General features: G+C 43.1%; 1 protein-coding gene across 3 annotated transcripts; it reads right to left on the bottom strand.

The window, feature by feature from the left end:
• Positions 1-7,380: 7,380 nt before the first annotated feature.
• Positions 7,381-21,275, bottom strand: HAPSTR1 (HUWE1 associated protein modifying stress responses). 3 transcript variants are annotated; one of them, XM_053957381.1, is made up of 5 exons: positions 20,831-21,273; positions 20,021-20,101; positions 15,748-16,023; positions 8,315-8,407; positions 7,381-7,932 (listed from the first exon to the last, which is right to left on the bottom strand). In XM_053957381.1, the coding sequence occupies exons 1-5, from the start codon at positions 21,048-21,050 to the stop codon at positions 7,688-7,690; spliced, it is 915 nt and encodes a 304-aa protein (XP_053813356.1). In that variant the 5' UTR covers positions 21,051-21,273; the 3' UTR covers positions 7,381-7,687. The 3 variants fall into 3 exon arrangements, with proteins under 3 accessions (XP_053813356.1, XP_053813357.1, XP_053813358.1); XM_053957382.1 differs by lacking the exon at positions 20,021-20,101 and having other exon boundaries at positions 20,831-21,275; XM_053957383.1 differs by lacking the exon at positions 8,315-8,407 and having other exon boundaries at positions 20,831-21,270.
• Between the last annotated feature and the right edge of the window lie 479 nt (positions 21,276-21,754).

Genomic DNA, 21,754 nt, shown 5'->3' with positions numbered 1-21,754 from the left:
TGGGAGATATTTTAAAGCATCAGCATCACTCCCATGAAATCCCCTGTGACACAGAGATGCCTCCACTGAGCCTGAACCACGAAGCAAAGCCACAGACTTTAAAAAGGAGAGAGGATTCCCCTCCATACCATTGCATCAGGGCTTTATTTGGGAACTTAGGCCACTTGGCTTTGCATAGCTCTAAGTAATACTGCATGTGGACCACTGTAAAAATGACTTTTTGAAGTCACCCAAGTCATCCATTGGCAACTACAGCCAATGCTGAACCAGGAACACAAACCTACAGGAACACAAACCTACTCCATCCAGCCTAAGCCCAGAGCTACTGCAGCTGAGGGCAATGAGAGCCCACAGGAAAATCCCCTTCACCTTCCAAGGCTTCTGTATCACCTCTTGCACATCACATTATTCCTTCTGGTTTTCAGCATCTTCTGCTGATCATCTGTGCATAGTCTGGGCTCACTCAGGCATTGGAACAACTTCCAAAAATCTGAATTTCTGGTGATTTTAGGCTGAAACAGAATAACTAATCTGGAGTCTACTTTTCAGGCAATATCCCAGGTTTATGTAAAACAATTTCAAGAAGCCAACAGCTCACTGGGTGCTTTTCTGAGACACTGTCCAGTAAGTAGAAAGTTGTAACAGGTGTAAGTTCAGAGTTAGGGTTTCTCCATAAGTCATAGAAGAAATGGACATAACACTTAGAGCCTTAACTGACTGTGTATCTAATCCTCAGTGTTCTGCCCTTTCCCCCATATCGAATCACATCAGAATGCACACTAACAGAATCCAACGTATACAACGTTTCACTCCCCAGTTCACTGGCTTGGCCTTAATTCAGAACCACTGAGAAACTTTTAATTGGAATTTCAGCCCTTACAAAATGGCATTTTTATGCCTTTATCAAAACCAGGGTCGGTCAGATGTTCTTCCTTTGCAGGCAATGGTTCCATCAGGCAACACAAACTCGGCACACACCTGCTTCACAATCCAGCCCAAACCCACCCAGTTCCTTCAAAGCTCATGAAATGTGCAAGATGGAGACAAGAAATCCACATAGTCAAATTTGGGATTGGTTTCTGCTTTGAAGGGCTACCTGTACTTTTGTTGCAGTTTTGATGACAATCTTTAAGTTTCCAGAGGAGCATGTGCCTCATAGGAAAGGAAAATTCATCTGTTCTTGCCAGTGGTCAGTGTTTTGAGCAGCAGATATGGCTTGGCAGCAAGGACAGCAGTGCCCTTTACCCCCTCACAGATAAAACTGTGTTGAGAAGGTCAGGAGAGAGAAAATCTTAAGACTAATTCAGGTGGAAAGTGAGCCTGGGAGGTTACCTGCTCCAATCTCTGCCCAAAGCAGGTCCAAGAACAGGATGGAATCTGCAGTATCTTCAGGGCTGGAAGCCCCACAACCTGCAGGCAATCCATGATTATGTTAACTTGGAAAAACCACCACAAATTATATAAAAGCACTTACCAGAAACACCTGGCCCTTCAGACAGGCTGTGTTCAGCACAGGGAGAAGCTTCTTGGGTAGGGTCACACACGGGAGGAAGAAAACCAGATGCAGACAAGGCTTGTGGGTCAATCAGGAAAGATCAAGTCAACTTGGAGACTTACTCTGAGGGAACTCTTAGGTCTTGTGTTGAAGGTATTAAAGACCCAATTGTTGAAATTGAAATATGTAGAATCCATTTTTCTGGAAAATTTCTACACAGGACAGATGAACTGTTCATAATTTGGGATATGCATCTAGGCCTAAGGAATTCTGAATTCTGGCAAGACTACCTCAGAAGCTGTTGTAGAGCAAGGAATTGCAGACAAATCAGGTTTTAATTAATAATTTCAGACTCCAAATGAGCTACATCCCTGCACTGTCATCTGGAAGCACACAAGCCTCTGCAGCTACAACATTCAGCATATCTTCAGCAGATTCCTGCTCTGAAAACCGCAATCACTCAAATGAAAGACTTTAAAATTCCTTTTAGCAGTAAGACACGCATCTTCAGTGATTCACATTAAGGACAACAGTTTCTCCAGGGAGAGGAAAAAAGCCTGCCTACCCCATGGGAGACCACAGATGCTCTTTCACAGGAAGTAATTTAAATGTAGCCAGGAAAAAAATAGGTTTCACTGAGTGAGCTTTTTCAGCAGAAAAGCTTAAGAGATGAAAGCAAAAATACAAATTATAGTTCCCTCAGTAGAAAAAACAGTAGAATTACTGGCAGGGCATTCAATGCAAGTATCTAGAAGATGGTCCCCCTCAGCTGAGAAGTTCACTCACCTCTAAGCATAAACCATGTATTTCTTTTTGTTGGGGCTTTCAGAGAGAATACAGGTGTTATTTCCTCTGCTTTCAGAGGAAAACAGGTGTTAGAACACTTTTGTTGAAGACAGCATTAGTTATCTTCAGCTGTACTCCATGAAATAGATATAGCAATATCACTCTTGCAAACTCATGGCAAAGCTCTCTCCCCAGAGCTTTGAAATTTGAAATATATTCAAAAAAGCACAGCAGGTGTTTTTAAAAACAGCCACAAGACTGGCCTAAAGCATACCAAAGATGCACATATTTTTGTGGTTTGCAAGTGAATCTTGCAGAGAGGTAACACTAGAGACTATGAGTTATTAATTACATGAGATCAAGTAATCTCTCACTTAAACAGCAGAACTTGGTATTTTCTCCCCATCTTGATCTTGCATACCCCATTATAGATGGTACTCAAGGAGTTCACTTCAAAACAAGAAAGCTAAGTTTAAACAGCAATATGAAAATGGGAATGCCCAGAAAAACAACAAACTAACCTCTGGACTGGGCAGCACTGGCCTGTTCTGTGAGCAAAGGTACACAGGGCTGCATGGGCAGGAGCTGGACGTGGTCCTCTCAGAACTCCAGCAGAAACAGAACAAGGTTCTGAGCACACCTACTTTAAATGCAAACATTTTGTATCTTCTGCTTTGATGTTTTATAAAAAACACACCAGGTGTTCAAAGTACCAAAAAAAAATTCCTATGGCTTGAGTTTCAGAGCTGGAAAAGCATTGTGAGTTTTTCTAAGATGCAATGTTGTTACTCCATGACAACACCAACAAGGGACCCCAGGATTCCCCTTCATGCCCAGCTTGCTGTTCTCTAGTACCCAGAGACAACTTCACCTTAAAATAAATCTGATAGAAGAGCAGTGAAGTATTACAAAGCATGATGAAGACTGGTCTTACAAGCTGTTTTAACCAGCTGATTGATGCATTTAGTATTGAATTGTAAGGTTTTCTACAAGGCAGTGTCTGCCCAAAGGGCTCACAGCAGATTCCAAGGAGATCCTGGTACCTTGTGCACTCCCCCTTCACATCCCACTGTGGCCAATGAACAGTCCTGGTGTTCCACAGCCCCTGGTAACTGCTGGGACAGCAGCACCACCAGCCGAAGTCACACGGGAAATGCTGCAATCTCACCAGCCACTGAGGAACATCTGGCTTCCATCTCTTTTACAAAACCCCAGAGCCAGGTGATGCTTGCCTCCTACACAGAAGGGACCCAGGTGGTTTATTCACACAGCCTGTGTGCGTTATCCTTTTGGGACAGTCTGAGAGGGCCCAGTGGGAGCAGGGCAGCACAAAGCACCAGTGTTGGCTCAGGGCTCTGGGGGAATTGCCCAGGTTCCATCTCTCCCCAGGAGCCCCAGGCTCAGACAAGGAGTTCCAGGGCCTTCCCCCTGACCTTGCACAACCAGAGGCTCTGAACGAGCAGCCACAGGGCCCTGTGGCCACCCCACACAACCACATCAGCCCCACCTGGTGTAGAGCACCCCACAGAACACACCAGGCGTGCATTCCTCATCTCTGCCAAAGGATTACTTAGCTCTAGGCTAATAACTGAAAGATGCTGGGTTTTAGAAGCCATTTAAGAATCTTTCTAAATTCCTGCTGGAACACTTTGGTGGCAAAGTAAGTGAAAAAATGTTAACATTAATTAAAAAGATACTTTTTAAACTTGAAAGCCCCTATGAAATAAAGCTTTCCTTCATAATGGAATTCTAAAACCTGCTGATAAAGCAAGTGGAAAATAGTTTCCAGGTTTAGGGACACCCACATGAAGCACAAAATGCCGCTAATTAAAGCGCCTGATTTCACTTAAGTCCAAAGAGTCTGTTGCAAAAGACTGGAAAGCTCTACTATTGAAGTCAACACCACTTAACTTCCTAAACTATGCCACTTAAATCTCTTTAAGATGCTTCTTTTAAGTATTAGTGATGTTGAAGCCTGCAGAACATCTTGTACAAATGTAGTACGCCCCAATTTTCTGTACCATCATTAGTCCAAAGGAGACAAAACTAAACCCTGTTTGGTGTAAGCTACACCAAACAGCTACCACCAAAGTGCATTCAAGGAAAGTCCTGATCTGCACAACCAAGGCAGCCTGTCAGCTCACACTAATCACATCTTGTCTGCGATTATTGGACTGTATTATTCAGAAACTTAAAAGAACTACGAAGCAGCCTGATTAGTTGTATTTTTTTTATTAGGTTTATTATGACTTAGAGTTTCTGTTACTCCAGCTGGGTAAACCACATTTGAAAGTAAGTTTAACTGCAGGACTTCAATTTCAACCAAAATCATTTTTGCATGACTTTATTGTAATATAGATTTAAATTGAACATTTAAAACTTACTTCATTAATAAGCAAGCCAAGCTCAGTAGCTTCAGTGCAGGATGTACTTTATGTAACTGCCGCACATTCAGGTTCGATTGGATGTACACGGAGAAGAGACCGGGCAACTGCACGACTCAGAGGAGAAAGCAAAAGTAAGCACCATTTTTACCAAACTAAACAGTTCTCCAGTCAGTGTTCCTTACTGACAATCAACTCACTTCTGGCTCCAGGAGCTACAGTTTGGATATAGCTGAAAGCTATTTCCAGAACATCAGTTTTCTACACTGGCACAAGAAATAGTCTTCAAAGCAAGAGGTACTGGACTTTTTTTTTATTTTTTTTTTTTTTTTTAGAGACAACCTGTTCTCCTGTGTTTATCAGGTGAATACATGCATTTTTGATCACTCTGGCAGAGGTTAAAGAACAAACAACAGTTGGGGCTAAATGAAAAACAATCAAAAGTTGCCAAATATTTAAGATACAAGCAAAAAAAAAAAAATTAATGCAACCAGTTTAATATCAAAGTCTGCTTTCTTTCAAAGAAAAATGGCACAAATTAAATAAGAAGCCAGACAAATTTAGTTTTAGATGGTAATAGACTGAATTAATGCTTCAGAGCATTAACAGGATTTATTTATTTCACTGCAAGAAAGGGGAGAAATAATTTGAACAGGCTCTGTATTTGGGCTAGAGCAGCAGCACTGCTACAGTTCAGTCCCTGCGTGCAGGACTGATACCAGTACGATGTCACCTTTACCACACCAAGAATAAAGTGTGTTAGAAGTTGCAGAGCATAAGCATCTTACTTGTACAAGCCAGTTAAAAAATAAAGAGAAGAGCTGAAGAATGGTTCTCACACCTGTCCTTTCTATTCAGGACTCCACCTTTCTTTTAGAACAGAAAAATCCCTCTGCCAATAGTCTAATAAATACTAATGTATATTCAGATACCATCTTCAAAATCTTTGCTGAAAATGCAGTCTCCAAAAGAAACGAGCTTTATGCAGTATTAACATCTTACATAAACTAAACCTTATGAATTGTAGTTAATAGCAGTAGCTGAAAATAATGTATACTGAGTCTTCAAGTGATGTGCAAGTTCAGCTATGTAACACAGGTGGGGGTTGGAGCAGTTCTTAGCACTTTTCTTTGGACAGTCCTGACAGCTGTCCATGAACTACAGAGCCTCTCTCTACAGTACTGTGCAACTACTGACATCTTCAAGGGCTCTTCAGTGTAAAGAAATGTGATGGAAGCACCACAAGGCAAGGAAATAAGGCTCAAGTAGAGAGCCTTGAGTATCTCACACAGCACTGCTGTCTTGCCTTGACTACAGACATCCATGAGAGAGTATAAAGGGCAAACCTACCGTGAAGTCTGCTTCGAACAGCAAAGATAATACAAAAGAGATCTGACTCTACAAGCACGTAAGCAAAAGTCTTGAAGAGCTGTGTATTAACATGGAGCTCAAGGTGCCTTAACTTCATCAGAAACCACAGTTTTTAGTACTGGGAATCTAGCATAATTACATTTAATCCCAGGATCAGCCTATGCTTCCAGTTAAAGCATGCACACCACCTCTCTAAATACCCCTTTCTTCAACGTGCAGGGTTGGAGCTCTTAATTTTCTTATTCTTCCTGTATTATCCCTTTCCAAGGCAGAGATTTAGAGGCCCTAAAGCCAGAGTTCTCCACCAAACACTTCCTCCCTCTACATATAAAAATAGTCAGGACACTCTGAGACTGACATCTGTCCTTCCCCACTCTGAAACAGATTTGCAGCAGATCAGTCTTGATCTCTAGTTCAGTTTTAGACTATGCTTAAGTTACGGCAGCCAGAGTTCAATCCTATGAATGTAAGCTAAACACAAAAAGAAAGCCATTTATCCTTTTTAATTCATGCTTACAGCATGTTTATCCAGAGTTTTATAATCAACTTCCAGTTTTAAATTATTTTCTTAGCACTTCACAGAACCTGCACATCACTCCCTCCTGAAGGGGATGGCATCACAGAATTTTGTTTAAGTTAGTCCAAGTTTCCACATGTGACCAGAAGTCTTACTTGTTAGAACACACCCCTTTTCCAACTATTCCCCACATTCCCTCTCCTCCCACCCCTCCCCAGCAATGGGCAATTACTTCACAAGAAATGTAAAATAGGATATGGGTGTACACAAAACCTACCCTTCACTAATACTGAACAGAAAAGCCTATTTTCCAATTACAGGACATTTTTCTCTAAATTTAGGTCAGCACTGGTGCAGTCTGCACTGTGTATGATTACCACAAGGATAATACCAATAAGTACATATATTTTCTCAAACTGATTTAAAAGCCTATGAAGTTAATTGGGGAGAAGTTTAATATTGCTACTTCAGAGCACTAGAACACACAAAGTGAATCCAATAAAGATCCTTGTATTGATTCAATATTAAGTATTAATTGCATGACCATCATAGCACCTCTTTACATTATCACACAATCACCAGAATTATCAACTGCTTTTAAAACTAAAAAGGGTACAGTCCAATATTTATAACTTGCACACTGTTACTATACAGAAACTAGGTGCATGGTACAGTGCTGCAAAAATGGAAGCCTGCAGTTTTGACAAAGATGCCAAGTCATGTTGTAGACAATTTCAGTCAAACTGGCAATACTGTTTAAGCAAATACTCAAAGCAGGAAATAAAGGACAAAAAAAAAAAAAAGAATTCTATAGCCAAATAAACATCTGAAATTTCCTTTCCCTTTAATAATACAAGTAAGGTCACTTTTAGCCTTGGAACAGATACATGTTCGCCTATGATGATCTTGCTAACTACTACACAATATCTGATGTCCTCTGCTAAGAATATAGTTTAAGAAAGCCGCAGTTACAAGAGGCATCTAATGTAATATCTAAAATTTCCTTTATGGCATTTATTGAATTCTTTGTCTTAAACAGTGAATATGGAAAGATGGCCTCATGTTTCCTTTTCAATAGTACTCTGAGGATCAAGTGGCTTTCAAGCAGCATGGTGGGTTTGAAATTTTTGCAGTTTAGATCATTCTGTTGCGTTTATGAGTTGGTGAGTCTGTAATGACATCGCCACACTGGGCTGAGGTACGCTTTCTAGTTCCACCATTGTCCAAGTGGAGTGCCATTTCTTCTGATATGAAAGTGTTCAAATCAACATCATGGAGTCCATTTCTCCTTCGACTAGCATTGGAGCCACTGCTCACGTGAGTAGGCGAGCCTGGGGTACTCGAGCGAACACTTATACTAGCCATTGCACCACTAAGACCTGGGGAGAGAGAGAAAAAGGGCTTCAGTCAGACAGCACAGAAAGTTCAGTTCCCACGTGTGCCACACAGGATCGCACTCAGCCAAATTCCACTGAGATCTTAAAGACACTTCATCCTGCTATTTGTACCACTCCAGTCCAGAGCACACCTTCTCAGCTTTCAGTCCGTGTAATCCAGTAATTACCAGAACTGCTTTTTCTGCCATTAAAAGTGAGCCTATACATCAGGATGTAACAGCACACTCTCACAAAACATTAACTCCACAAGGCAAGACATTCTATTCAGAACAGGGACATACTCGAGAGCAGATAATTCAGTTTATAGGCTTCACACTGAACCAGAGCTACACAGCCCTGCGAAGGACTTTTGAGTTGAACTGACCTGGTCTTGTGTCAATACCATCACCATGCTCCCTTTCACTCCCTGAAGGAAACTGCAGTACGGCAGCAGGTCTCAGACAGGTGTACACCACGGCTAGTTTATAAATACAAACTTTTATTTCATGGCTAACACTAACAGCCAACACATTAGTATTATTAAATTCAGAAATGCACTTGAAGAAAAAGCAAGGAAAACCACATAACAATCACCCAAAATTTGTTATCAACAGATCTGATACAAATCACTGTTCACAGGTACCCTGCAAGTACTTTGGTCTCTATTCAGATTAATGGTGTTCAATTCAAATTGAAGTTTATTTCTTGTAGAAACAAGGCCATAAAAAGACAATAATGAACTTTCATACTTATTTAACCTCTGCCTTCTGTAACATTACAATTTTACAAAAGTGGGACATTCTAAAACATAAATTTAGTGAGGACTAATACACAGAAGTCTAACTACTTTTCTCAATTTCCAATTCAGGCTGTATTTGGAAATAAACAGGAGCTCAGAGATAAGACACACATCTTTGCTATCATAACTTTTTCAAATCTCAGTATTAGTAGAAGAGTACTGAAACATCTGTTGGCCCTAGGAAGGATAAAGATAGATCTGCATATTTTCTAACAATAAGAACAAGGAAATGTTGAACTGTCCAGGAAGATTCCACTCTCAGTAACCTTCAAAATCTTAAGAGTTCTCTTCCCCCATCTCAATTATTCTATAGCTCTGGCCAGCCATCACAAATCTTGTGTGTGCATTAATTCACATCTCTGTGAACTGTCAAATGCGTAGCCAAAAGTCACTGACTGACAAGTCAAGCCTAACAAAACCCAATCCATCAGCTGCTGGCAGGCCAAATAGGCAACTTCAGAGGCTCTGGGAAGAGAGGACTGCTAGAACTACAACATCAGTCACCAGAAACCTCAGAAGCTGAAGTCTAAAAGCCATCCGCAGCAATGGCAGGTTGATACACAAGTCAGGATGGAGCAGCCCAACCAACTTCACTCTATTGAACATTACTGAATGAACACTTAAAGCTTCCAACTTGTAACAGCACAGGAAATACTTTACACAGATCTGGCATTACACAACAATCAGTAGACACAGCCACTAATCACAGATTCTTTCTTAGGGCTCTTGCTTACAGCTCCAAGTGGTGTTCAAACAGGGCCCAGAAGTACAGTATGAACTCCACGAGGCACCCTGCAGATTTTATTAATAGCAAAATCATTGTTCATTCACAATGGCAGAAAGTATTTAAACAGAAGAAGCTGTTTTAGTGTAAAGGTAACTCAGAAATGAGGTTTGTGACAGCATTCCCAGGATTAAGGACAAGCTTAAATTCAAATCCATTAGGAAAAGAATTTCCCATGCATCCACCAAATAAAGCAATGCAGCTAAACTTGATGACAAATGTATGATAAAAAGCCAATTCAGATACCATGTCTTGGATAAACTACTAACATACACAATTTGGGCAGGTAACAAATCACAATTCAAAGACATCAGTAGTTTAATTTCAACTGGCATGACATACGTTAGAAAAAACATTAATTCATCCTGTACATTTAAATTGCAAAAAATCTGACAGCATACAGGTGACATTTCTTCAAATCCAAACTGATTGTAGAGATTTCCCCCCACATCCCTATTCCAAGCCAAACTGCTGTGACCACACAAGTTCAGTCATTACTTACACTTAAGAGTCAACAATTTACATCACTTATCAGTCATTTACTGTTATACAACTCATACCAAAGGAGCAACATAGTAATTCAGTTTTAGCCTGACATCTTTTTACTACATCTAGTGCCCAAGTAAGGGAAGAAAAATTATTCTAAATAAACCCCAAAACTGACCTGTGATGTCAAAAAACATTTTTTGGCACCACTCAACAACTGTGTTTTTAAGTGGAGCCTTTTCAAGTAACAAGCATTCTTTAAAATAGTTGATACAGTTAAAAGATGTATCTCTAACACGCTGCAGCATATTCTAAACCAGACTGCCAAAGTTCACAAGCAATGCCTAAAGCAGTCACTGACTTCCCAGTATTCAGGTAATGCTGAATCACTGTTCATTTAAATACACAAACAACCTTCAGGAGATAATTAGAAGTTAAAATCTTCAAGCCAACTTAAGTGTCTAAGGCAGGAGAGTAGCTTTGAATTAATTTCTATAGATCAGAATACAAGGATATTGCATCACAGCATGGGCTTTGAGCTACAGGTTAATTTTGCAACTCACACAGGTATTTAGTACCAGTAAGAGCCATGGCTGGATACACTGACAGACTGAGTGACAGCCTCAGCTCCTGGCAGTTAGCCACATGACACAGCACTGCCCATCCATCCAGAAGAACAAAACTGCCAAATGAAACACTCAGATCACAGTTTGGATTGGCTAATTGAGCTAACATGGAAAAGTCAAAGCAAACTCAAGGCATATATTAAAATATCAAGATGCCACTTCATGGAACCAATATCTCTTGAGAACAATCTGCAATGCTCAAAAAAATCTACTTTTGGTCAACAGGGAAAAAAGAATTAAGTTTTACCTCAAGAAGCTGTGGCAAGGCAGAGGAAATCTCAGAAAAACCATTTACTGTGAATTACTCTAAGTTTAAGCTTTCAGCAGACTCAGAGCTCTTCCCAAAGCATTTAAAGCAGTAACTGACACTAGGAAGTGGTAAGATGACACGACTGTCAGCAAATACCACTTCCCAACCTCAAATTTCTATATTGTGATTAATATGGCCTAACCACAGGCACACCAGTTTTGTCCATACAACAGGACAGAGATCCAAAGAGCTGCTAAAGTGGCTTCACTTTTCCAACAATCTCACACCCACCTCTGAAGTTTCCCACTCCTTTCTACCAGCGACATCTCCTTTATTCTTAGAGGCCTTTAAGAAGGCCCACATGGCTCTTACCCCTTTTTGAATTTGAAAGGTTTGAAGTGGAAGGCGTATCTCAAAGATTTTGCAGTACCTAGTACATTCTCTTTGCTGTCATATCTTTCATCAACAAAATGACATTTCATAGACAATGATTTTACAAAGAGTTATATTCTAAAGGTCTTAGAGTACTATTAGAAAGAGCTGTGACCAATACTAGCCAATTTATAACTAAGTACATTCCAAAATTATCAAGATATTAGAATGCTTGACTGGAGTATGTTTCATGCATTACAAAATACTTTAAACTGTCAACTCAAAATTATCAAGTTTATCACCACTGGCCTAACAAACTGTAAATGCTGTTTCATCTGCACTACAATCATGCCCATGTACAACTTATTCAGGTCACTATCACAGCATAATATACTGGGTAGCTACTGTTCCACAGAGTAATAGTACTAACTATTGTTTCTAGAAGTTTTAATCAGGAAGTATCAAAAGGAACATTCATGCTTAGGTAGTGTGACTAAAGCAGGAATTAGTTAATAACCCCAGATACATACAAAATGGCAAGCAGAGAGATCCTTGTCACTCTTCTGTCATATTCACCCTTTCATAATACTGGCTCAAAGAGCAAGTTTTAGCAGCACATACCAATACACAATTCCATCACAGCTATATATATATATATATATATATATACACACACACACAGCTTTTAAATTAAATTGTGTCAGACCAATCGGAACTCTGTTCTCCCATTCCCTCTTTCACCAACTGCTGCTCCTCCACTCTGCTAAGTGCTCCCATTTTAAACTGCACTTCAATATTCTGAGCAGCAAATATGAAGGCCTAGTGGAAACTCTTAAGGGGCCAGGTCACACACTTCTATGTGCAAGTGCTCTCCCTACCCCACAGAGACCAAATCACATGAATTATACACATCAACATTAAACCTAAGGAGAAGAAGAACTAATGTTCTCTCACCGTACTGCTGCCCTATTTTTTTCCTAAATTCACCTAATATTTGATTAAGAATGCTTAAGTCAAATGCATTTCAACATTACCTTTCCAAGCTTTCTGCTTTCCCCTCCTCATATCACAGCATTTTCTCCCATGATGCTGGGAGGACAGTCTGTGAAACATGGAGCACACCCCACAGTGAAGGCCACGGGCTGTGCACCAGACTTGGTACTGCAGCTACAGCCAGGCACAACGTGGCCGAGCATGTGGCAGTGTTTGGGAATCTTGTACTGTTAGCTCAGATTGATGTAATTGTGCCATTTGAAACTTCTCTCTTACAGAACTGGAAATGTCAATACACATCCAGAGAGTAAGTGAAGATACATCCATACTCTCCCTAGCTGCAATGACACTTCAGGGACTAATGGAAGTTAAAAACCCAACTCTGTAACTGAGATGTTGGATAATAAAGGTATTATCTTCTACTACCACATCTTAAAACACCAAGATCAGACTGAGATTTCATTAAAGTTTCAGAAAACTGCACTGGCACTTCAGATAAAAACCTCATGTATTACCTTGAAATAACTACTCAGCTTTTCTAAAAGGCTTGAACTTTTCAAATATTCACAGTTCAAGTCACCAGCCGTGCTATATTTCAAAGGTTACCCATCAGCACGCTAACAGCGAAAAGCTGATAATAAGGGAGAAGATGTTGTTTACCGAAGTTTACTCTCTCAAGAGTAAGGTTCCAAAGTCTCATTCTCACTAAGTAACACTAAAGATTTCAGTAACAACTGCAGAGCATAGGTGCCATGGAGTTAAAAATAAAAGGGAGATCACAAACATCTTAAACATTCTCATGCCTAACTTTTTGTCATGATAATTTTGCTTTTAGCTACTGTAACAGGTTCTTCTCTGCTCTTCTGCTCTCAAGTTTTCTTGCAGTAGGAAGACTTGGTAATCAGTATCACAAGATTAAATTCTGGGGTCAATATCCTGTCAAAAAAAAATTGTGAACCATCTTGCAGAGATAAAATACAGGTTAGACGTTACAGGGCTGGAGACAAAAATCCAGTTTTAAGATATTTCTTTTCAGATGAAGCATACAGTTTCAAGATTGCACTGATGCCTAAAGGATGCTAACCTCTAATGTTTTAGTCTAGGGCATACACTTAGAATTCTGTTTGATGTTCCAGGAAATACTGAATTATTAGCTATTTTGTTACCACTGCTTCTGTCAAAATTTTCAGATGTGCTTATGATGCATTTAGGGGTTACATGATTAAAAAAGAGGTATTTTCCACCATCAAAGGGGAAGGTCAACAAGCTATAATGCCATGATCTTTAGACACATAAGTACCTATTTCTGAGAAGTCAATATGCCAGCTCTGCTTCCACTGAGCTTTACTTGGTGCCATAGGCTATTCATACCTATCCCTGCTTTACTATAAGAGGTCTTGCTGCAAGCAGCGAAGTTTTAGCATTATCCCCCAAATCTAATTCAACCCATCCACATGGCCAGTAAAGAAATACTCTATTCCCACCAGGAAGCCAACCAGCACAAAACAGCCTCCCACCTTTACATGCCAGTTGGAAACTCCTCTCAAAACCTCTGGGCCTGCTCCTCACTATGATCAGGTTCTCATGTTCCCTCATGATACTTAGAAGCAGCACTTTCAAACAATGTGCCAAAAATTACTATAAGCACAAGCCTAATGAGGACAATTTACACACACCTGAAGATCCTTGGCAGGTTTCAAAATCAAAACATAGTTTTGAGAAGCCCTACAATAAATAGGAAATGAGTTCATGAGATTGCTTAATCACAACTTCCTTAAAGAAACAAAAGAAAGGGGGAGAAGCTGGAGTAATGCAGACATTGTAGGCAATAACCTAAAAACAGTTTTAAGGCCCAAAACAAGCCTAGTCACTAAAGGATTAGTACAAAAGCATTTGTGTCAAGGACCAGATTGAAACTGATATGAGGAGAACCTAATCCAGAAGGTGACTGACATGTAATCTTGTCAACCAGCTGATGAAGGGGAAAAGTACATTCTGAGCCCCTGTTGTGCCACTAGAGAGGACAGAACTTCCTCACGACCCTGCATTACATTATGAAATACGGGAAATTTTATACATCATTGTTCAGATCCTCATCCTATAGAGAAGTTACTTCCATAAACCACCTCTGTACAAAGCAGATGCTTGGAAATGATACATGGACACAAAAAGAGCCATATTACCAAAAAAAAAAAAAAAGCCTCCGAGTTTACTTAGAGAGCTCACTGTGCTGAAGTGAGCATACCTAAGCTTCCTCTCACCTGAGACTGAGCCTTTACAGTTAAATGCAGCTCCACAGATTCAACTATATTTTCAGAATAGCATTTTTACAAGGGTGCTCACCACAGTGAGAGCCAGCTTCTGCAGCTGTTCTCATGAAATTAATTTTATCTACACTGAGTAAGCAACAGTGGTGCACAGAATTCCCTAGCCCCCTTCCAGTATGAGACAGGAAACTGCCAAAACCAACGTGACTGAGTGGGGAAGCATGTTTGGTTTAAATGGCTGTCACCTAGACAGTAACAGTGTCTGGACTAGGCATCTTTAAAAGCCGTCACAGCACAGCAGAAGCCAAGATGCATTTTCAGGAATTCATGCTTCTAATTAACCCATCAATTCTATCCTCCCACTGAGAATATCCAGACAATAAAAATTTCATTTAGGTTGCACTTCTAGATAGCTTAATTTTCATTTTTAGAATGTCCAGGGTTTGTACCTCAAGGTATCTGCTACCCTTTTGAATTTTAGAAGGCATAAAACCCAGAGGTGAACTGCCTCATCTCACCTCAAGAGCAATTTAAAGCACATCTGTCTATCCCATAATCCAATACAGAATAAGCTACTGAATATTCATGTCTGAAAAGAGATACACCCAACATTGCTGGTGATGGCAAGGAAGGCAATTCAGTATGACACTGGAAGACATGTAAATCTGAAAGTGACCTAGAACAAACTTCTGAACAGGACTCAGTTATTTAAAAAATGTATAACTAAAACACCCTTTCCAGGGTACTTTAAGTAGAATGCTGAACTGCATTATCCAGTGCCTAACAAAGGTGCTAGAGACAGAGCCACAGACATCAAATTCCCTCCCCCTAAGCCCTCAAAAATTTGCTAATAGTCAAATCTTAATATTTAAAACTAGTTGCTAGCATAGCATTGCCATTCTCCAAGAATTCTGTTTACTTTAGCATTGGTATGAATGCCAAGTCTCTTCATGCTTCAAAAACACTACCAAGACTTGATACTTAACTGCTGAGTTCACAGCTCTGCAATATTACAGACCCAAATTTCATTTTTATTCAGTACCTTTTCTTCATTCAAAATACTCAACTATACAAATTTCTAGCAGCCAACACATGCCTTGTACTTGCAAAAGCTCCCTTAAAGAACGAAGGGGATACCTTCAGCTGGAACACCAGGTACATGACACATTATCATATGCCAAACATGCTTTAAGAACCCCCACCCAATTTTAACCAAGTAGTATTGAAAAAGTGACTGTTACCATGCAGAGCTATGGCTTCACGGAAGGGCTGCAAATCAGTCTCTACAGATGAGCTAGTTTCTGTTGAAGTAGCTCGGTTAGGGGATACTACAGTCAGTCTTGGGGGAGCTCTAGAATTTCTTGGAGGAGGGACTTTTCCACAAAGGAAGCTGATTAAGTCTTCTCTTCGAATAGTTCTTCTGCGTTTTTTAACCCAGGCTAACACATCCTTATTCCGACGCTGATAGCCAATCTGAATTCCTAAATCAAAGCTTCGCTGGTGGGCATCCACACTCTCTGCAAGAGGACAGAAAAAAGTTCTCTTAGTGTTACACAGCAATGTAAAGCATGGCACAGCACTGATGTGGCCTCCTGCCAACCACAGGAAAGAATATCTACATCTTCTACAGGTTACACCATAAGGCAGCACCAAGGTGGCTGCAGCAGCAAAGAAGAGTTCCATTAAACCTGAAGAGAGTATTAGCCAAAACATTTCATCCTCTTTACAAGTCAGGTAGTCAACAGCAACTCCAGCACCACTTAAACAGCATTTACTATACCTCAGGTCAACACCACAGCACTGTTTATTTACATTAAAAACACACTCAGAGCTTGTCAGACTGAGGAAGATACTTAAAACAATGGACAACAGAATTAGACACACAAAGTGCATCAATACAGCCAGGAAGCCCTAACATAAGAAAGGAGTAACTGCTTTTCATCATTCTGACACGTAAGAAACTGCCAGAAAACTCAAGATTTCTTTCAAATTCTTCTATTTTCAGCTGGATTTCAAGTACAGAGGCAATTCACAGGCCACAGTCCTGAAACTAGTTAGAACACAAGTGTCCCCAACGTCTTTCAATTAGCCAACATACCATTTACAAAGGCTAAGAAAGTTTTCTTCTCCATTTAGGATCCCATGGCAATTCTGATATACAAAAGTATTAAACACACTATTTACAATAAATCCTACTACAAAATGCAATTTCCCTCTCTGTTAAAGTAACTAGTCACCTGTGCACATCAGTTATAACCGTGTCTCCAATGTATTAAGTTGCTTTCAAACTTCGGGAAGTGTATTTCTGGCTACCAGTTTGAGTAAGTTTCAAACCACAGTAACAGGTGGGACAAATCCTGTTCACTACACAATTATGCTCATCTTGTTAGTCATAAGTTTGCTATCAGAGCTTTGACAACACCTATTTCAGTTTCATGTAAAGTACTGTTATGTTGCTCTTGCTCCTTAAAAGACATGAACATATCCTCTCCAATTTTGTTTACTTGAATTCCATAGAATGCTTTTAATGTGGCAAAGCTGATTTAAACAGCATTTTATATTGTTGTTTTATTAATGAAGCCCAAGACAAAAGCCAGAAGATAAAGGTATTTCTTTAAGAACCGCTATCCCAAAACATTGGTTTACAAACAATGATGTACACATCTAATGTAGTTTTGTCACACTCCAGAACCCAAAAAGTACTTCTATTAAATGTTATTCTTGGACTTTTATTCTAAGGCACCACTGCACAGACCATGAAAGACAGCACTGAGGTCTACACTGCCAAAGAGCAGCACTTCAAACCTAACACAAAAGACTAAAACCACCTCTAACTGAGCTGAGTTAAATTTTGGGAGCTTTCGGAGTATAAACTAAACTAGTAAATAAAGTACACTTAACCTGTTATTTTTATCCACTCTGTACTACTTTGTAATCTGAAGGCTACATTTACAAATGCTAATTCTTCTGAAAGCAATGGTAACATGACAGATTATTCTTCCTGCCATTTTGTACTCCACAGCAGCCCAGACTTCAATGCACTGGCAGTAAAAGCTGCCCAAACACTCTGGAGCCAACTTGGAAACTGAAAATACTCCTTTAATCACTTCCTGAAATACCAGGAGTGTCCTTCTGAGGCTTGGAGGCCGGCTTTACGTCAATACCCTGCTTTCTTTGTGTATGAGAATGCTTTACAAAGTGCTAACTGTGAACTAGGTATGAGGTCAAACACTGACTGCTGATGCAGCCCAGAGAAGTTTCAAGCATCATTACCCCGGGTAGATTAGATTTTTATGGTAAAAGCCACAACTACTTTGTTTACAAAGTTAAGCTGGCAAAACCTAAGCAGTCAAGCTGCATATATTCTCAAATTACTAAGTCAAAAATCAACATTAGAAAATATTCAGGGTTTTTTTTAATAAAAACAAGGTAAGTTGTAGGCTCAGAAGTCTTATTCTAACATATACCTAGAACTTCCCACAGTGGCCTTAAATTCTAAATCCTACATCACAAAGCCATGCCTTCACTTTTTTCATGCAATCAAGATAATGAAGTGCCTTGAATGCAGTCTCTATCACCAGCACCAGAAATTCAGGACATAAGACCATCAGTGTTGTGTGATATTAAACTTCTAATCTATATTCAGAAGAAATGCTGACATTCAAAACATCATGGCATTCTCATTATGCACCATTCCTCGGGTTGCTCTTGTTAAAAAGATGATGCCTCAAAAATCCAAGTATTTATCAGATCAGAAAGCAGCTGACAAGGCAAGAGGCAGTTTGTGGTGTTCAGTTCACCACACCAAGTATTCCTCCAGTATTTTGATAGAGTCCTCCAAAACAAACAGTACTGAGAATGTGAAAAACAGGAGTTTTTTTTAAGAGCCATGTTCACCACTAGGGAAAGCAAGCTCACAGTAAGAGACTCCAGCTTGTCAGATATGACAGTGTTCAGCTGGTTCTACCATGTTATCTCCAAATTTCTACTGACTTGCAAGTTAACTGAAAACTGAAAGACGGCATTCCTGAGTAACTCAGGTACTTTAGGATCAGTGTGAAGAAAACATTTGTTTCAGGTGCTGGTTTTTGGTTTTTCTGACCTAAGTCAGATTCCAGCTTATTTCCCCGATCACCTACTCATTGGTTAATCACATCATTGTCAACAAAAAGGCTCATTTTGCCTAGAGCACAAGTAATCTAACATTTTAAGCAGAAATAAACAGCCAAAGTATTCATACTAAAGATGCTGTAAGGGAGAGCCATGCCATTTGAAAAGACAGACCATAATTATTCCAGACAATTTATTAACACTACCTGCTGCTACTCTAGCACCATTCTCAAATGACTGTTGTCCCCAGACATGTTCTAGTAACCCACTCCCTCAGGCCAGCACCTTCCTGCTCTGAGGTGCTGCCCCTTCACATGACCTGACACATGCACAAGCATTCAAATGCACCTTCTGCAGGAGGCAAGACTCTGGCAGTGAGGGCTGTGCACCTACATTTCCTCCTTGCTCTGTCCACATCTGCCAGAAATCTGATCACCCATCACAAACACATCAAGTTCAACTGCTTAAAGCAAATCCAAAATGACAAAACTGGAGGCAAATGAAGGAGCATAGAGTTAGAACTACAAATAGTGCTGTATAGACCAAGGGGAAAAAAGTCAAACTATAAGCCAGAAAAACAAACATCTGGAATTTTAAAGCGCTTCCCTTCCTTGGAATGGAAGGCAGTGACAATGGGAATCACAATGTGCCAATTTCAGCCTTCACTGATATGTATCATTTTAGCACAACCTTTTTAACAAAGTAAAAACCACTGAATGATCCTTCCGCAGACAAGAATTCCTGGGACAACCCAAAGAACTGCAAAGTTCAGAAGCACCCAGTAAACCAGCACTAAAGCACAGCCACATGCAGAGCACACTCCTATAAAAGTTCTGGCTAACACTGCCTTCTTACAGCCACACTGCACACAGACATAATGACATTCTAGTGCTTAAAATAAACTGTGAGGCTTACTTAAGAAGCCTCAGTGCCACAAGAAGATAAAACTTTGTCACATAACAGCTATGCAGAATTTTATGAACACTAAACCCAACTTCGCTTCACCACAAAAGAGAAGGAATTATACTGACACCCCAACATCTAATGCACCATGAAATATAAGCAACGCAGGGAATTTCAGTAGTTTAATGAGCCATTGTACGCTTCTCTTGAATTCACAAGAAAGAGACACGTGTTAAAATACCCTTTTTCAAGGGTCTCAAAGTGAAACAGATTTTAAGTTTATGAGTCACTGACATGAGGCAACAGAAAAGATTCAGCTACCGTCAGCTAAAGTGGACCAGGGAAAACCTGCAAGATTCAGGAAGCAGTCTCGGGTTAGATTTTATCAGGGTGAATAAGAGACATTAACAGGCCCTACTTATGAGTAAGCCGGGGCAAGAGGCAGAGTGGGGCCCGGCTCGGCGGAGAGGGCTGCCGGGGCAGCGGGGGGCAGCCCCTTACCTTTGTAGAGGTTGGTGACCGCAGTGGCGGCGTTCTGGAAGGGGACCCAGAGGGAGAGCCCCGGCTGCTGGCACACCCGGTCTGCAGGGAGGGAAGGACACACGCTGTTTATTTTGGAGTCACCCGCTCCGAACGGCCATGTTAGGTTTCGCCATTTTGTTCCACCTTCCGGAGGCAGCTCCGGATCGGGGCCGAGCGGGGCGGGCGGGCAGCGGCCCGGCCGGGGCAGCGGGCGCGGTGCCCCCAGCGCGGCGGGGAGCGCCCGGCCGCCCCCGCCCCGGCCCCGCCGCACAATGAGCCCGGCCCCGCTTCGCCATTTTGTCGGGAGTCTCTTCCCGGGGCTGGGCGTCGGGAGCCGCCGGTAGGGCCGGGCTTCCCGGCCCCCCCCCCCACCCTCCCCGGCACTCGGGTCTCGCCCCCGCCGCCCGGACCCTCCCGGCGCGGCCCCCGCCGGAGCGCCCCGACACCCCGCGGCCGCGCTCCGAGCGCTCCGGCAGCCGGGGGAGGGGGTGCGGCCGGGCCGGCGCTGGAGCCGCCCCAGAGGCCGCGCCGGGCGCTGTCCGGGCCGCGACCGCGGCTCCCCCTCCCTCTCGCCATTTTGTTTTCCCGTCCGTCTCTGAGGGCGGCCGCGGGCCGGCAGCCGCTCCTCCCGCCGCCTCGGCCCCTTTGTACCGCTGCGGGCACCTCCCCACCCCGGCGACTCGACGCCCCCACCCTCCACTGCCCGGGCCCCGAGCCCACCGCGCTCCGCCGGCCGCCTGACCGCAGCCGCCCCAGCTGTGCCCTCCCTAAGCCCCCGACCGTGCTCACCCTTGTAGAGCTGCGCCACGGCGGTGGCCGAATTCTGGAAGAGGTGCCAGAGCTTCTGCTGTTTGTGCTCGGGCTGCGCCGCCGCCTCGTCCTGCAGCTCCGGCGCCAGCGCCTCCTCCTGCTCGGCCTCAGCCAGGCACTGCCGCTCCCACTTGCTGAACCAGTGCTCGGGCCCGTGCTCCTGGATCTCCGCCTCGCCCTCCTCCTTCTTGTCCTCCATCCTCCGCCCGGCTCCGCGTCCCACCGCCGCGTACACCCGGTCCCGACAGCCGGCCGCGCTCGTTCCGTGCGCCGGGCCGGCCCTACCTCACCCCCATGCCGGGCCCGCCCGTCGCTCCGCCGGCCCCAAACACTCCGAGCGCCGGCACCGCCCCGAGCGCACTGAGAGCCCGGCCGAGGCGCCTGGGAACGCGCAGCCGGCCCGTCCCGCCCGCAGCGCCCGATTGGCCACCACCGCCCCGGCACCGCCGGCCCGTGCGGGATTCCCAACGCTCATTGGCCCGTTCACGTGTCCGTCAGGCGGGACACCCCGGGGGGCGGGGCTAACGCAGGTTTGGTTACGCCGTCACAGCCCCGTGCCGGGGGCGTCGGCGCGGTGCGCGTGCGCAGTGCGCTGCCTCGCGCGGCCCCGGCCCCGCCCCTGGCGTGAGGCGGCCCCGCCCGCGCCCCCCCGGCAGCGCCCCGGGGCCGCCCCGAGCGGGCGCGGCGCTCCCGGCCGCCGGCGGCCCCGGCAGGCGCCGTCCGCGGCCGTGCCGGGAGGTGGCAGCGGCCGCCGCGGCTCCGCTGAGGGGCAGAGCCCGCCCGGGAGGCACTTCCCTTCCCGGCCCCGGGGGAAGATGGCGGCCGCACAGGGCCCGAGGGCCGAGCCCTGTGACACGGCCGGGCCCGGGTCCAGCGTCCGGCGGAAACGGCTGAGGGGTTTGG

This window comes from Vidua chalybeata, chromosome 16 (genome assembly GCF_026979565.1).
Source record: "Vidua chalybeata isolate OUT-0048 chromosome 16, bVidCha1 merged haplotype, whole genome shotgun sequence".
Taxonomy (NCBI): Eukaryota; Metazoa; Chordata; class Aves; order Passeriformes; family Viduidae; genus Vidua; species Vidua chalybeata.
The sequence above is the reverse complement of the archived record's forward strand: the minus strand, read 5'-3'. Positions and strand labels throughout refer to the sequence as shown.

Excerpts from the sequence above, each read along its gene's own strand:
- HAPSTR1 (XM_053957381.1), bottom strand. The coding sequence starts at position 21,050 with ATGGAGGACAAGAAGGAGGAGGGCGAGGCGGAGATCCAGGAGCACGGG. Across the intron at positions 20,102-20,830 it reads CGTGGCGCAGCTCTACAAGG|ACCGGGTGTGCCAGCAGCCG; the intron begins GTGAGCACGGTC and ends CCCTCCCTGCAG. Across the intron at positions 8,408-15,747 it reads TGAAGCCATAGCTCTGCATG|CCGTGGTGTACACCTGTCTG; the intron begins GTAACAGTCACT and ends TTTATAAACTAG.